Source organism: Toxotes jaculatrix, chromosome 13, assembly GCF_017976425.1.
Source record: "Toxotes jaculatrix isolate fToxJac2 chromosome 13, fToxJac2.pri, whole genome shotgun sequence".
NCBI classification, from domain to species: Eukaryota; Metazoa; Chordata; class Actinopteri; family Toxotidae; genus Toxotes; species Toxotes jaculatrix.
The window spans coordinates 7815771-7828462 of NC_054406.1; the positions used below are offsets into that span (position 1 = coordinate 7815771).

General features: G+C 40.3%; 1 protein-coding gene and 1 long non-coding RNA gene across 2 annotated transcripts; both read right to left on the reverse strand.

Annotated features, from left to right (window-relative positions):
- Positions 1 to 976: 976 nt before the first annotated feature.
- Positions 977 to 8662, reverse strand: LOC121192170 (IgGFc-binding protein-like). The gene is made up of 11 exons (XM_041053746.1): positions 8435 to 8662; positions 7674 to 8250; positions 6284 to 6882; positions 5567 to 6134; positions 5206 to 5465; positions 4572 to 4916; positions 3883 to 4450; positions 3540 to 3739; positions 2769 to 3143; positions 2359 to 2666; positions 977 to 1184 (listed from the first exon to the last, which is right to left on the reverse strand). Exons 1-11 carry the CDS (start codon positions 8660 to 8662, stop codon positions 1175 to 1177), a joined length of 4038 nt encoding a protein of 1345 aa, XP_040909680.1. The 3' UTR covers positions 977 to 1174.
- Positions 8663 to 11906: 3244 nt separating this feature from the next.
- LOC121191470 lies at positions 11907 to 12476 on the reverse strand. Its single transcript, XR_005895111.1, has 2 exons — positions 12159 to 12476; positions 11907 to 12075 (listed from the first exon to the last, which is right to left on the reverse strand). It is a non-coding gene; the product is annotated as an uncharacterized LOC121191470 (long non-coding RNA).
- Between the last annotated feature and the right edge of the window lie 216 nt (positions 12477 to 12692).

Genomic DNA, 12692 nt, shown 5'->3' on the forward strand with positions numbered 1-12692 from the left:
GACATTGAATTGTAAAATAATCACTTAATAAACTTCCTGTTCAAAAGTGGAAAAAAGTTTTGCCTCTTTTTTTTGCCCCCCCCCCCCCCCCCCCAAACTACTTTTCGCTCGTGGTTTTCCCTCGGCCACGCCCTCTCCTTAAAAAACTTCCTCAAGTATAAAATACACTGGATCATGTGGGAAATCAACATTCATTATTATTTTTATCCCCTCTTTTATGTTTTGCCATAATCCCTGCATCACTGGACAATGCCACAGACTGTGGGAATCATCCTCTATCATTCAGCACACAGCTGTTTAGGAAGCCTGATGTCCCGATCAAATGTTAATAACTGTGGTTCTTTCCAAATGTTGTTAAGAGTCACATGAACCTTGACTTGTGCTGAGGGCCTGTAATAAAGGCCAAAATTTATTTATTTTATTTTGATTTATTTCATATTCAATACTTTGATTGTGATGAAATGGAAATCTGTTTTGTCTTAATAAAGTCTTTTGAAAAAGCAAAAACAGATGATCCACCAAACGAACATTTACAATGGAAAAGTACACTGTCAGCATCATTCTGTGTAGGCTGGCTACAGCGGCTAACAAGCTGCTCAGCTACAGCACCTTAAACAGCACATAAACGTTCTTGGAACTGTCACTTCAGCTCACTTAGAAGTAGGTGTGGTCTTTTACTGCACAACAAAGTACTGTCTGCCCATAACTTGCAGCTACAGAGCAAGTTTGGTTAGTTTCTCTCTTGTTCGACAGCTGGAGCTCAGTCTGTACACACTGCCACACTCCACCTGACTTTTTTTTTCCTTTTGATGATAAAAAAACTTTTGACATCAAAAATAGATTGAATGACAGATGACTAAGTGTGATTTTAGATGGGAAATGGTGCCGTTTAATGAAATGTTTGGTAGATAAATTGGTAGCAGATTTTCAGTTACACATGAGAGACAGACATCACACAATTGCTAATTGAGCATACTGTAAAATACATATTATCATTATTATTTATGGTTGATGTTGGAATTTATTCCCAAGCAAAACATCAATAAAGTTGAAAACTGAAACATATCAAGAAGTGGAATTTACACAGATGTGGGATTCTTTATTTAAATAAAAATAATTTCATGAATCAATGATGATATCAGTTTGGTACTCCTGAAGCTGGCAGGCCCGGAGTTTACAAACCACTGAAAAAGAAAAAGAAAAAAAATGTCAAAATGTGAAATTCTGCTATTTAAACACAGTGCAACAATAATAATAATTATGTCGTCTGCATATAATAATCCCATAAGTCTTCCACGGCCCAAAAGTGCATTTTCGGTTTCCGGCTGAAAGACTTTTATCACCGAAACAACATGGCCGAAACAGGATGTTGTGATGACGCAAGCGTAAACAGCGGCCGGTACGAGCGTGTCTGGAAAGGCCAACAACATGTCTGCGGTGTGGACGTATTTCAGTAAATCTGAGAAAGACACGCGGATGGCGATTTGCAAAACATGTAATGTTGAAATTTCTAGAGGGGGCGCATCTGCAAAGAATTTCTCCACGTCGGGTTTAATTTATCACCTGAAATCCAAACATCTCGATCGCTGTGCTGGATATGAGAGGAATGCAGCGCAGAAAAGGAAAATCCCTCCGAGCACGCCCACTCCGTCTGTGGCGGACGTTTTTGAAAAGGCAAGGAAGTTTAAAACTTAAAGCGCTGCAATTCTTGGTGCATTTGTTGTTGTTAAAGGCCTACGGTTAACATATGGGCTATGGCAATATTTGTTTTGATACACTACTATGTTGTAGTCCTACAGCGAAAATTTTAAAATGCACTTGACTTATATGCACTTTGTGTTTTTATGAGAGAACATGTTTAATTTTACTGTCTTATTTAAATTGATTTATTCTTTGAAACATTCATATTAATTTATGTAATCGCAATGTCTTGCAATTAGCCATAAATACAATGGTACCTTTAGACATCACCTTACTTCCTCCTTTGCATATTTACGATTGCCGCTAGAGGTCGCCAAACAGCAAAATGTAACCATGGGTCACAGTAAGCTGCTTGTACAAACGACCTCTGGGCTCATTTTTTAACACGATGTCAGTCTCAGCAATCCAGGAGGAAGAAACAACAATAAGGATAAAAAAAAAGTTTGATGCCCTCAACATTTGCATAACTTGGCCATTAAAGCATCGGTGCTGGTGTAATCTTTAGTCAACGTAGCAAACCTGGCAAATTCATTTTTTTTAAAGCCTCTCTGTGTCATATATTTTATGAAGCTGCATGTACACATTTTAGTGCTATCATGCAAATCTGAGCCTTATTGTTTATTTATTTATTATTTGCAGGTAGTTTATGTGACTCACCACTGGGGGAAATCGGGAGCTGTCCATTGCCCAATGTTCAGTGATGCAAAGGCAGTACTCGACCCACGAAGAGCCTTAAGCAGTTTCTTGCTCAGACCTTGCAGTGTTGTGTCAACAGGCTTCAGCTTCCCACATACCCCACATACCATGTCAGCTACTTCATCACTGACACTCATGGTGAGTTGATTAGTTGAACTGAAGGACAGCTGAAGGGTGGTAGGGCTGGTAATTCTCACTGTTTTGTCAGAAACCACCACGTTTACATTGTTCTGGGAGAAAGTTGTTTGAGTGATTGGCCTTCCGTTTATCTGTGAACACAGGTTTAACACTTTATAGTAATGAATCAAGTTTAGTTAGGTAAGACTGATAAAATAAGTACAAATAATGTCTCTCTCTCTTCTCACACTTACCCAGATGTCATGTTTGTTGTTGACTGTGATCATCACTTCGCTGAAGAAAACATACACAGCCACAATTGTGTTGGTTCCAGGAGTGCACATCTCCAACTTCACCACCACCCTGAACCAGTCCAATGCCTGAGATTGGTCACAGCTCTGGATAATCTCATAGGCTCCTGGCACTGTTATGGTACCGCTTTCACCAGTAAATGCAGTGAGGGTTCCATTGGAGTCCAGAAAGCACTGCTGAGGGAGGCAGCCCATCACGCCGTTCTTGACCTGGCAGCTCTCGTTGGGGTCACATGTCATGTTCTTGGACAGGACCACTCCAGAGGCCTGGCAGGTGTGAATCCTGTGGCAGTCGTCGGTGATAACGGACTGTCCAACCTGAAAACACACGGTAGGCAATATCGTCCTTTTTGTTATTTTCACTAGTATATGGAGTGTAATGTAGTTAGGGGCACAAATTCAATATCACTCCAAAAATCAGGGAGGAACCGTGAATGTCTGTATGTTTGTACATCTAACAGCTGTTGACATAGTTCAGTCTTGATGGTGGTTAAAATCTGACATCCCAAACTGCCCTGAAAAGCTTTGTTTGCACAAATAGCAGTTATCATTTCATGCAGCTGGCACACCTGGTACCTTTCAAAAGCTATTTGATTTGAATGAGTCAAAAGTGTCATTGTTACAGTGCATTGATAAATGTAATTTGAGGCTGTCACGTCAGCTTTATTTTATCAGACCAACCTGCCATGCATTGATAATATGTTATCTTCTCACCTTGTAAGTCTGGCCATTGTAATAACAGCTGCACTGGTCAAAGGGCACACAGCCAGTTCCATTGTAGAAGTAGCCTTTATCACAGACACAGCCCTCAACACAAGTTGTGGTGCATGTGACGGTCTCAATGAGACCCGGACATGGAGACAGACAAGGCAGGACACAGGTATCATAATGGCTGTTGGCATGGCATGTGAATGCTGTAGACAAATATCAAGAGTTAGAATTTTTTTTATATGGTATATTTATATAGTAAATTTAACTGAATGTTTAACAGATGTGTTTTAACTGCTAGAGAAAGATTTCATAGTGTATCATAAAGAATAATAATGTACAGACTCACGGCAGAAAGATGGACTTCTCCAGGTCTGAATCTTTGCACCGAAGTCTTGGCAGTCTAACATATACGCAGCAATACTGTGACACACCATACTTTGCTCATCTTTAGCCATGCAAACATCATAGACACAATCTCTGAAGTAGGGTGCAGGATCAATAACATCATGGCAGGCTGCAAAGGGACCACTGGGATTGGTGATAATTGCACATTTCGACTCCAGTGCAGCTATTTTAGAATCGTCACATTTGGGGCAGAGGTTGCCACTACAGCCATCTTCACAGACCACCCCTGGCACGGGCACTTTCCACGCTGCTCCAAAGGCGTTGAAGTCTTCGATCACTTTTCCATCTGGCAGCTGGAACTCATCTGTTTTGTCATTGTTAAAATTGCCACACAGGCCACATGTTCTGCCCCGGTAGTTTCCAGGGACAGTGACAGTGATGTGGTAGACCAGATCATAAGTGACCCTCAGGCCAAAGTCAGTGAAAATGACATCATTTGCCCCCTCCTGATAAACCTTCACTGCACCGTTGAAGAGACTTTGTGGAAGATGATGAAGCACCCCGTTTATCTGCAGAGAACAATTCATTTGTTTTGATTATCCATCATTTCTTTTAATGTGGCTTTTAGAATTGTTGTCTTTCAGATGTCAGGTGCCTATTTTGGCTGTTTTTGTTTTGTTTCTGACATACCCAAACCATACCAACTTCATTCCTGCGAAGGATCAAGACGGTATCATAAACCTCTACTGCCACAAGTTTGGCCACTGAGACCTTGGGATTGTCCGACATACGATACCACTTCTCATTCTCCACTGCCACCAAGAAATTGGTGAGCCGAGTGCCACTCAGCTGGCAGCCCTCAGCTGCGATGTAGGTGCAGGTGCCTTGGAAGTTATAGGTGGCGTTGTCAAAGGTGTTATAATGTGGATCTCCAGAGATGGAGCAAACTCCTTTTCCCAAGGGTTGACATGATCGCACGTAATTCTTCATCTCACACTTCTCATACAGACCACAAGAGGACTGCTTACACTGCACCTAAAATGAAAGACACGCCGACTTAATTATTTGCGTTATCTATAAGATAGTAATGAAAAGGCTTAATTCACTCAAATCATTTCTTCTGAAGAAATGTTTATGTTCTCAAATGTAAGAGATTATCTGTTGTCATGTTTTGTGGTTAAAATCAGCTTTTTTGATAGTGAAGTGATTTATGTATGAGTGAATATTGAGTTCTCAGATTACATTCCTATTGCACCAGTCAAATCTTAAAAATAAAGACAGACTGCTCTTTCATGCAGTGCCTCTCAGTTCTCCTCATCCTTACTGTGCCGTTACAGGAGCATTCCTTCTGGCAAAGGGCATCGAGGTAGAAGACCTGTCCTTGCTGGTAGTATTTGCCTTCATACATGCAGCCACATTGGTTTTCAGGCACACATTCATCTCCACTCAGAAGGTAACCCTCACTGCAAGCACATCCTTCCATGCACTCAACCCCACAGTTTGATAGTGTTGAGTCTTTTACACACGATCCCGTACAGCTGCTGGTACAGAGCTCATAGTGGCTATTTGATGGACACTGGGCATCTAGGAACAAGGTGGGATCAGGATTATTTTCATTGTAAAATGGTTTGAGAGGTTCACAAGAATTTGTCTTGACTGACTTGATAAAAAGTCTATGTCCTTACCACAGAACTCAGCGGACCTCCAGGTGTATACCTTGGCACCCTTCAGCTGGCAGGCAGCTGTGTACGCGGTTAGAGTCTTGCACTGCATGTTCCTGCTGCCCTGATAAAGACAGACGTCGTACAGGCAGTCATTGAGGAAGCCTGAAGGGTCAACCTTTGCGTGGCAGTCACGGAATGGGCCTGTGGGGTCGGTGATGAGGCCACAGTAAGTGTTGGTGTTGTACAGAGCTCTCTGGGTGGTGTTACAGCCAGGGCAGGTGCCGCTACAGCCGTCAACACAGCCGGGGATTGTGCCGACTTTCCAGCTTTGACCTAGTGCCTCAGAAGTGGGAGCTTGCTTCCCATCTGTCATCTGCATGTCGTCTTTGGGGTTCAGGTTGTAGTTGCCACAGAGACCTTGCATCACGCCCTTGTAAGTACTGGGAACAATGACAAATGCTACACTGTTCCAGTCATAGTACACCTTCACTCCGAAGTTTGTCTCGATTACAGCAAACCAGCCACTTGTGTAAAGATGGAGTTTATTGTTGTCCAGCGACATTGGAAGGTTGGAGAGCTCACCATTGACCTAATAAAGATAATAAAATACAAAAAGGTTCTTAAAGTCATTTGTACATTTAATGATGTGTATGTAGAATCTGAAAGCACGAGTGCAGAGGTGCAACAATTTGTCAGTTTTTCAGGCTACAAATTTGTTTTTTTGGGAAAATACTTTACCACAACAGAGCCAGGGTAATCCTTGCTGATGACAAAAGTGTACCCATACACTTTGACCTCTACCAGCTTGACCGAGGACCCAATCTTCTTATCTTGGCCATTGTTCTGCAACACAACAGTAAAACTTTCCAGGGCAGTTTGATTGGAGGAGACGCCAGCCATCTCATATGCACAGGTGCCCTGGAAGTTGTAGCGTTCACCATCGAAGGTCACCAGGTGTGGGTCTCCAGACACCATGCATGTGGCATAGTTGACAGGATAGCAATTTCTGATACCCTTCTCCACCTGGCACTGCTGCCCAGCAGGACAGCTTGTCTGCTTGAGGGACAAATTTCCACCAGCCGAGCATGTGTAGCGTTTGGTGCAGCTTTCATCGCCCCAGAAAGATTTTCCAGGTTCCACATAGCGGCCTTCGTACAAACAGCCACACTGAGCCTTGGGGACACACTTGGTGCCGCTGAGCAAGAAACCATCATCACAGGCACACGTTTCCACACAGGCGGCAGTGCACTTTGTGGGAGAGTCAGGGTTTACACATGTAGCAGGACAGCCACTCCCACAGAACTCATAATGGCTGTTTTCTGGGCACTTGGGTATAGCTGTATGGGCAAAGAGGAGATAGATAATCGGTTAGATTTCAGTTATTGACATTTATTCTTTATTCTGTTACTTAAGTAAAAGTATGTAGGTGTAATCAGGAAAATTACCTTAAAGTTAAAAGTAAAAGTTCTTAAGGTAGAAAAATGGCCCCTGGGATACTATTATTATTTATAATATTATTTTTATTACATGTGCAGGATTTCACTGTAGTATAGTAGCTGGTTGAGGTGAAGGTAATTTTTACCTATTTGGTATACAGCTATTTATGAATTAAGCTCCTGGTTATTTTCTTGTTTAATCAATTAATTATTTAGTTCATAAAAATTCTGACGACAGTGAACTATCACAACCACTGAGAACTCAGAAGGACACCTTCACAATGTTTTGTTTTACGAAACCAATAGTCCAATCCTCAAAATTATAAAAATAAATTAATAAATAAATTTGAAGCATTAATACAATTAAAAGGAGAAGCAGCAAATCTTCACATCTGAATACCTAGAACAATGGAATGTTTGGCATCTTTACAAGAAAAATGACTTAAATAAGAATCAAAATAGTCTCCAGTTTCAACTGTTTAACCTGTACTTGTATGTATCTTTGAGTAGTTTTGCAAAAAGTAAAGTATCAAATGTTAAAAGTGTGTTTTATATGCAAGAGTCTTCATTTGTAAACTAGTAACTACAGCTGTCAAATAATAATACTTAAGTGCAAAACTTGAATAAATGTACTTTTCACCACTGTATTCATTAACAATACATTTGTGCTTTTTAAGCTCTGGACTACTCACGGCATTGAGTAGAGGTCCTCCAGTTGGGGACTTTGGCCCCAGACCTCTGGCAGATGTCAGCATAGCCTTGAAGAGTGTTGCAAAGATACGTGTTCACAGCTTCACCCCTACAGAGGTCAAGCATGCAGTTGCTCTGAAAGACGGTTGAGTCAATGTCAGGTTGACAACCTGCGAGTTCAACAATGTCTTGTATAAGGGTGCTACAGAAGATTTGTTTTTCTAATTTCTCAACTTCGCTGAGAGGACACTTTTCACACTGGCCACCACATTCGTCTTTGCAATAGGTGTCATCTGGGGCACCGAGAACCTTCCAGCTCTCGCCCAGCGCTGCCACACTGCTGGCTACTGAGCCGCTGGGTGTCATGAGATCATCATCTTTTTTGCTGTTGAAGTTGCCACACAGGCCGCACACACTGCCCGCAAAACTGCCCGGCACTGTGATGGCGAGGTATTGGTTCCAGTCATACTGCACGGTCAGGCCAAAATTCGTCTCCACGATGGCAAACAGACCTCTCTGGAAAAGCTTCACGTTGCCGTCGTTCAAGATGATTGGCAGACTCCACTGCTGATAGTTCACCTGCACATAAATCAATAGAATTTCACTTTTATGGGATATTTTATTTGAAATAGGAAGAGAGCAAGGTGAGGCCACATGAAAATCATAAATTAGCAAGGACATGACCCCAGGGTACATGATATTGATAACAATACATCATTATCAACACAAACAATAAACACTTTAACACTACTCACTGACTCACCCGGGCAATACCATACTCGCTGCGGTCTATTTCAATGTTGATCCCGTAAACATTGACTGTCACCTTCCCCACGGATGGGACCCGTATATCACCCTCATTCATGTTCTTGATGTCCACCTCAAATGCCGGGAGGGTCGCACCAACATTGCAGTTCTTGACCATGGTGTAGGTGCAGTTTCCCATGAAGGTGTAGTAATGGCTATCAAAGGTGTAGTAGAGATTGCCCATGGCCCAGCAGGTGCCTGCAGGTGGCAAAGATGTGGCAGGTCCTCCTCTGCAGAATCCTAAAAAAAGAGAAGTGATCCACTGAAAATGTATTTAAATTCAATTCTTGTGACACTTCGTATCTTGAACTCTCTTTTTTCCCAGCTGCGGTTTGTACTGGATTTAATTGCTTAGTTTAAAATTAAAACATCATTGCCAGCATACACACACTTCTGTGTGTCAATAACAAACAAAGTGTATTAATATGCATGTTACATGATATTTTTCATATGTGGAAAAGGCAGAATTCGATGAATTCAAGTCTACAAACATCTTCTAAAAAATTCCAATCATTCGAGAATTTGGGAAAAACAACTCACATGTGAGTTGTTTTTCTTCAACTCATACAGTAATATCTCACCGACATACTTAATCATCAACTATTTATGAGATAAATTATCTTTATTTTAAGATTAATGTTTGATAACTCACCACTCAGCATAAGAGCTGAAAAGATTACAACAAACAACCCCATGTTTGTCAAAGGAGAGGACCTAATAGAGGAAAAAGAGATACAAAATAGACACAGTCAGGAAATTCATACTCCTTTAAACTTACCTTTATTTTAATATTTTTATTAATCAGTTTTCTATAGATAAATGCCATCTTGCATGTATACACACCTTCACATATAAATGCCAAAATGTTGGAAAAAAAACATTTCTCTCTTACGTTTTATCTCTTGTTACAGACAGCAACAAAATTAAATACAAATGAAATGACAAAAAAAAAAAGAAAAATGATGGCAATTTTTATATTGTGTGATCAGACAGAATCTGTGTCTCAATACCAAGACAGAAAACTGAAATTTCACATAAAATTTTGTAAATACGGTATGTGGTGATAAATAGCTGAAAACCGAATTGTTTGCTCCAATGCTTCTAAATCATCCTTACCTGAGCTGGTGAACAGGCAGTCAGGGATTCACGTGCAGGTTTTAAGGACGCTTAAATACTTTCCGACCTCCACTAACGGACCAATTAGCTTCTCGATAGCTTTGAATGGCTTTTCCCAGAAGTGAGCGAACACAGGAACACATGACAGTTTTTTATGAAGTCTGTGCTGATGTGACTGGAAAAGAGATGTTAATGGAATCAAGTCTGCCATGTACAGTGTTTTACCAGGTCACAAAAGGAGTTAATTTCAGTGGAAATGGATAAGGACAAACCAAAAATGCTAAAAAGGTAAAAATCAGGAATCATTAGGAAAACCTATTACAGGACATAAGCCTATAGACAAATTTAAATGTACTCTCGAAACCTGTGTAGCTTTTGTTATCTGATTTTTCAAACATACATTCATTCTGCTGGCTTTGTGCCCATCGATTTGGCTTCACAGTGTTACTGAAAGACATTCATCAGCTGAAATGTAATTGTTGACACTGTGGCCATTTTGGTCACCACCCAAAAGAATAATGGGTGGGTGTGTGTTGTTTAAATACGTAATTCTTATGATCGGCCTTAATGATATCGTGATTATTTTCACAAGAACCAGATGGAGATCTTTTCTGTTGCTCTGAGAGTAGAGAACATAATGTGATGTGGTGATGTTGTAATAAAAAAATTGTTTTGTCACTGTGTGTAAGGTAAACAGATAAAGATTTTATCTTATTAATCTGTAGAAACACAATACAATAAGTAAAGGTGCATGTATACATATCAGTAGCAATTGTTACATAGTCATGCAAAGCAGAGATATGCTAGTGTTTTATTATGCTTGTAGATGTTTCTCATGCATTGCTGTTTCGTGAAAACCATGAATCTCCAAAATTTTGGCTTTTAAAGGGCAAAGAAAAACAGTCCTGTGTTACAGTTTTGATAACGTATTAAACAAAGAGTCACATGGCTTTTAAATGGTAGGAGACTTTTCTCAACAGATACAGGAACATTTAATCCATCAGTGTGGCCTACTATAACTGCAGACTATAGACTATAACTGATTTTCTGCCTGGGACATGTAGCTTTAGCTTCAGTTTTTTAACATGACATTTAAAATGAGTCAGCTGGAAACATAAAATCATAGCAAATTATTTTATTTTCAGTTTTCATTAAAAAAAAACAACAATGCAGGAACAGATGAGCAAAGTGAGGAAAAGTACCTGAAAGCAGTAGCGAACACTTTTTCTTTTCCTTAAAGGCAGTGGCAGCTTAGAGTGAGAGATAGCAGTTAAATCAGTAAATGAATATTATACAATAATGATATAAAGAAAAAACATTGTATGGTAATTCTTAGCTGCCACTAAATATATATTTGCAACCCCAGATTTATTAAACAATTGACTTAACTAATTAAATAAAAAAAAACGCTTTCAAACACAGGCACAAGAGCTTTTAAGGGGTGAATTGCACTTTGACTTAGAGTTTGGGCAAAAAGCCACGTTTTTCACTCCACCCCAGTAAGACCAGTCAGGCTGGTTAGACCAGAGCTGACAAAGAATCACTGTGAAGTCTGTAGGCAGGGTTCAAGCATCAGTGGCTGGATCTACCTGATCTAGCAGGATATAAATCCTGTGAAATACCGCAGTGACTCTTTAGGAAAATATTAAACAAGACTATCTGAAAGGGAAACTACTCAAAGTTGATTGTTTTTCCCCCCATAAGTCAACATATCGCAAAATATTTTTGGCTGAAGAAGAACCATGACACATGAAGGTCACTGAAGCTGGTGCTCCACAGAAGAGATGAAAAAAAAAAGCAGCAGACAAACATCAGATCTGTGTGGAGAGATAAGGAAACAATGGCATTCCTCAGATGATTTCAGTAAACAAACAAAAAGGCTATATTTCTGTCACATTACCTTCTTCTGCACTTGAATGGAGAATTAGCACCACCAACTGTTTATGAACAATCTCCTAATATCCACATAATGGAAACACAAATTAGAGTTTTTATTTTGCACATTTTCTGGACAATTAGTTCAAATTTGCACTACATTTGGATGGAATTTGTTTTTTATTTTTTTTAAACAATGAGACTGAATCAAGACAGTAAAGTTGCAGACCACAAAACAGAAACAATGAGCTGCAAGACAGATATTTATTTATTTATTTATTTAACTAATTATTCGGCCAACACAAACAGTTCCGCAACTGAGCTGCGTCTGGACTGTTGCCAAGCTACAGAAAAATTTAACTGCACTTTAGCCGACGGTCTACTTAGTGTAGGTCTACAACAATGACTTTAAATACCGGTACACTCAAGGGTCTACACGTTGCTGCAGGCCATTTTTTTTTAAAAATGCAAATTTATCTGTTATGCTTGCACAAACAATGAAATAAGAGCCCGCTGATGGTCGCTTTGGCGTCAAGTAGTACGTACGTTGCTCCGCCGTTTCCTGCTCTCCGTGGACGGTCTCCAGCTTTTAGCAAGCCTTCAGACCTGCAAGACAAGCACGTTTTATTGTTTATGTTTGTTTTTGTTTTTTTTTTGTTTTTTTTGTTATGTTACGCAAAGCATCTCACCTGTGCGCCCGCACTGCCACGACCTGAGTCCTGCATCAGTTTCTGTATGGCGGAGGGATACAGGTGTAGTTAAAAGTGCAGGTGACGATATACCTCCATATCACATCATGAAATAGGAACACCTGCTTCAAAGAGGAGGTCACATGTCCCGAAACTTTGTTGTCCTGTTAGCTCTGCCCACGCTTGTCCCACAATCATTTACAGGTGTGATCATTTGCTCCACGAACAATCGGTTTCTCTGTTGGGAACGCACAATCCTTCTCCCAGTCATAATAAAATCTCATATTTACTGAGAGCAGACTAGGCCACACTTTTGTACTTCATTTCGTTCAAACTGTATGATGAATGGCTACTGAGTTGCTAAACCTGTTTCAACTGTGAAACTCTATCAGAGAACCAGTCTGTTGTTGAAAGAGGGAGGAGTGACATCCTGTGCTCTGTGTCTGTGTGGTAATTTGCTGTCTGAGGAGACAAAATATCTGTGGAAGGCGAAAGCTGGAAGTAAAGTGGACTTAGAAGGTAAGAGGACAGATA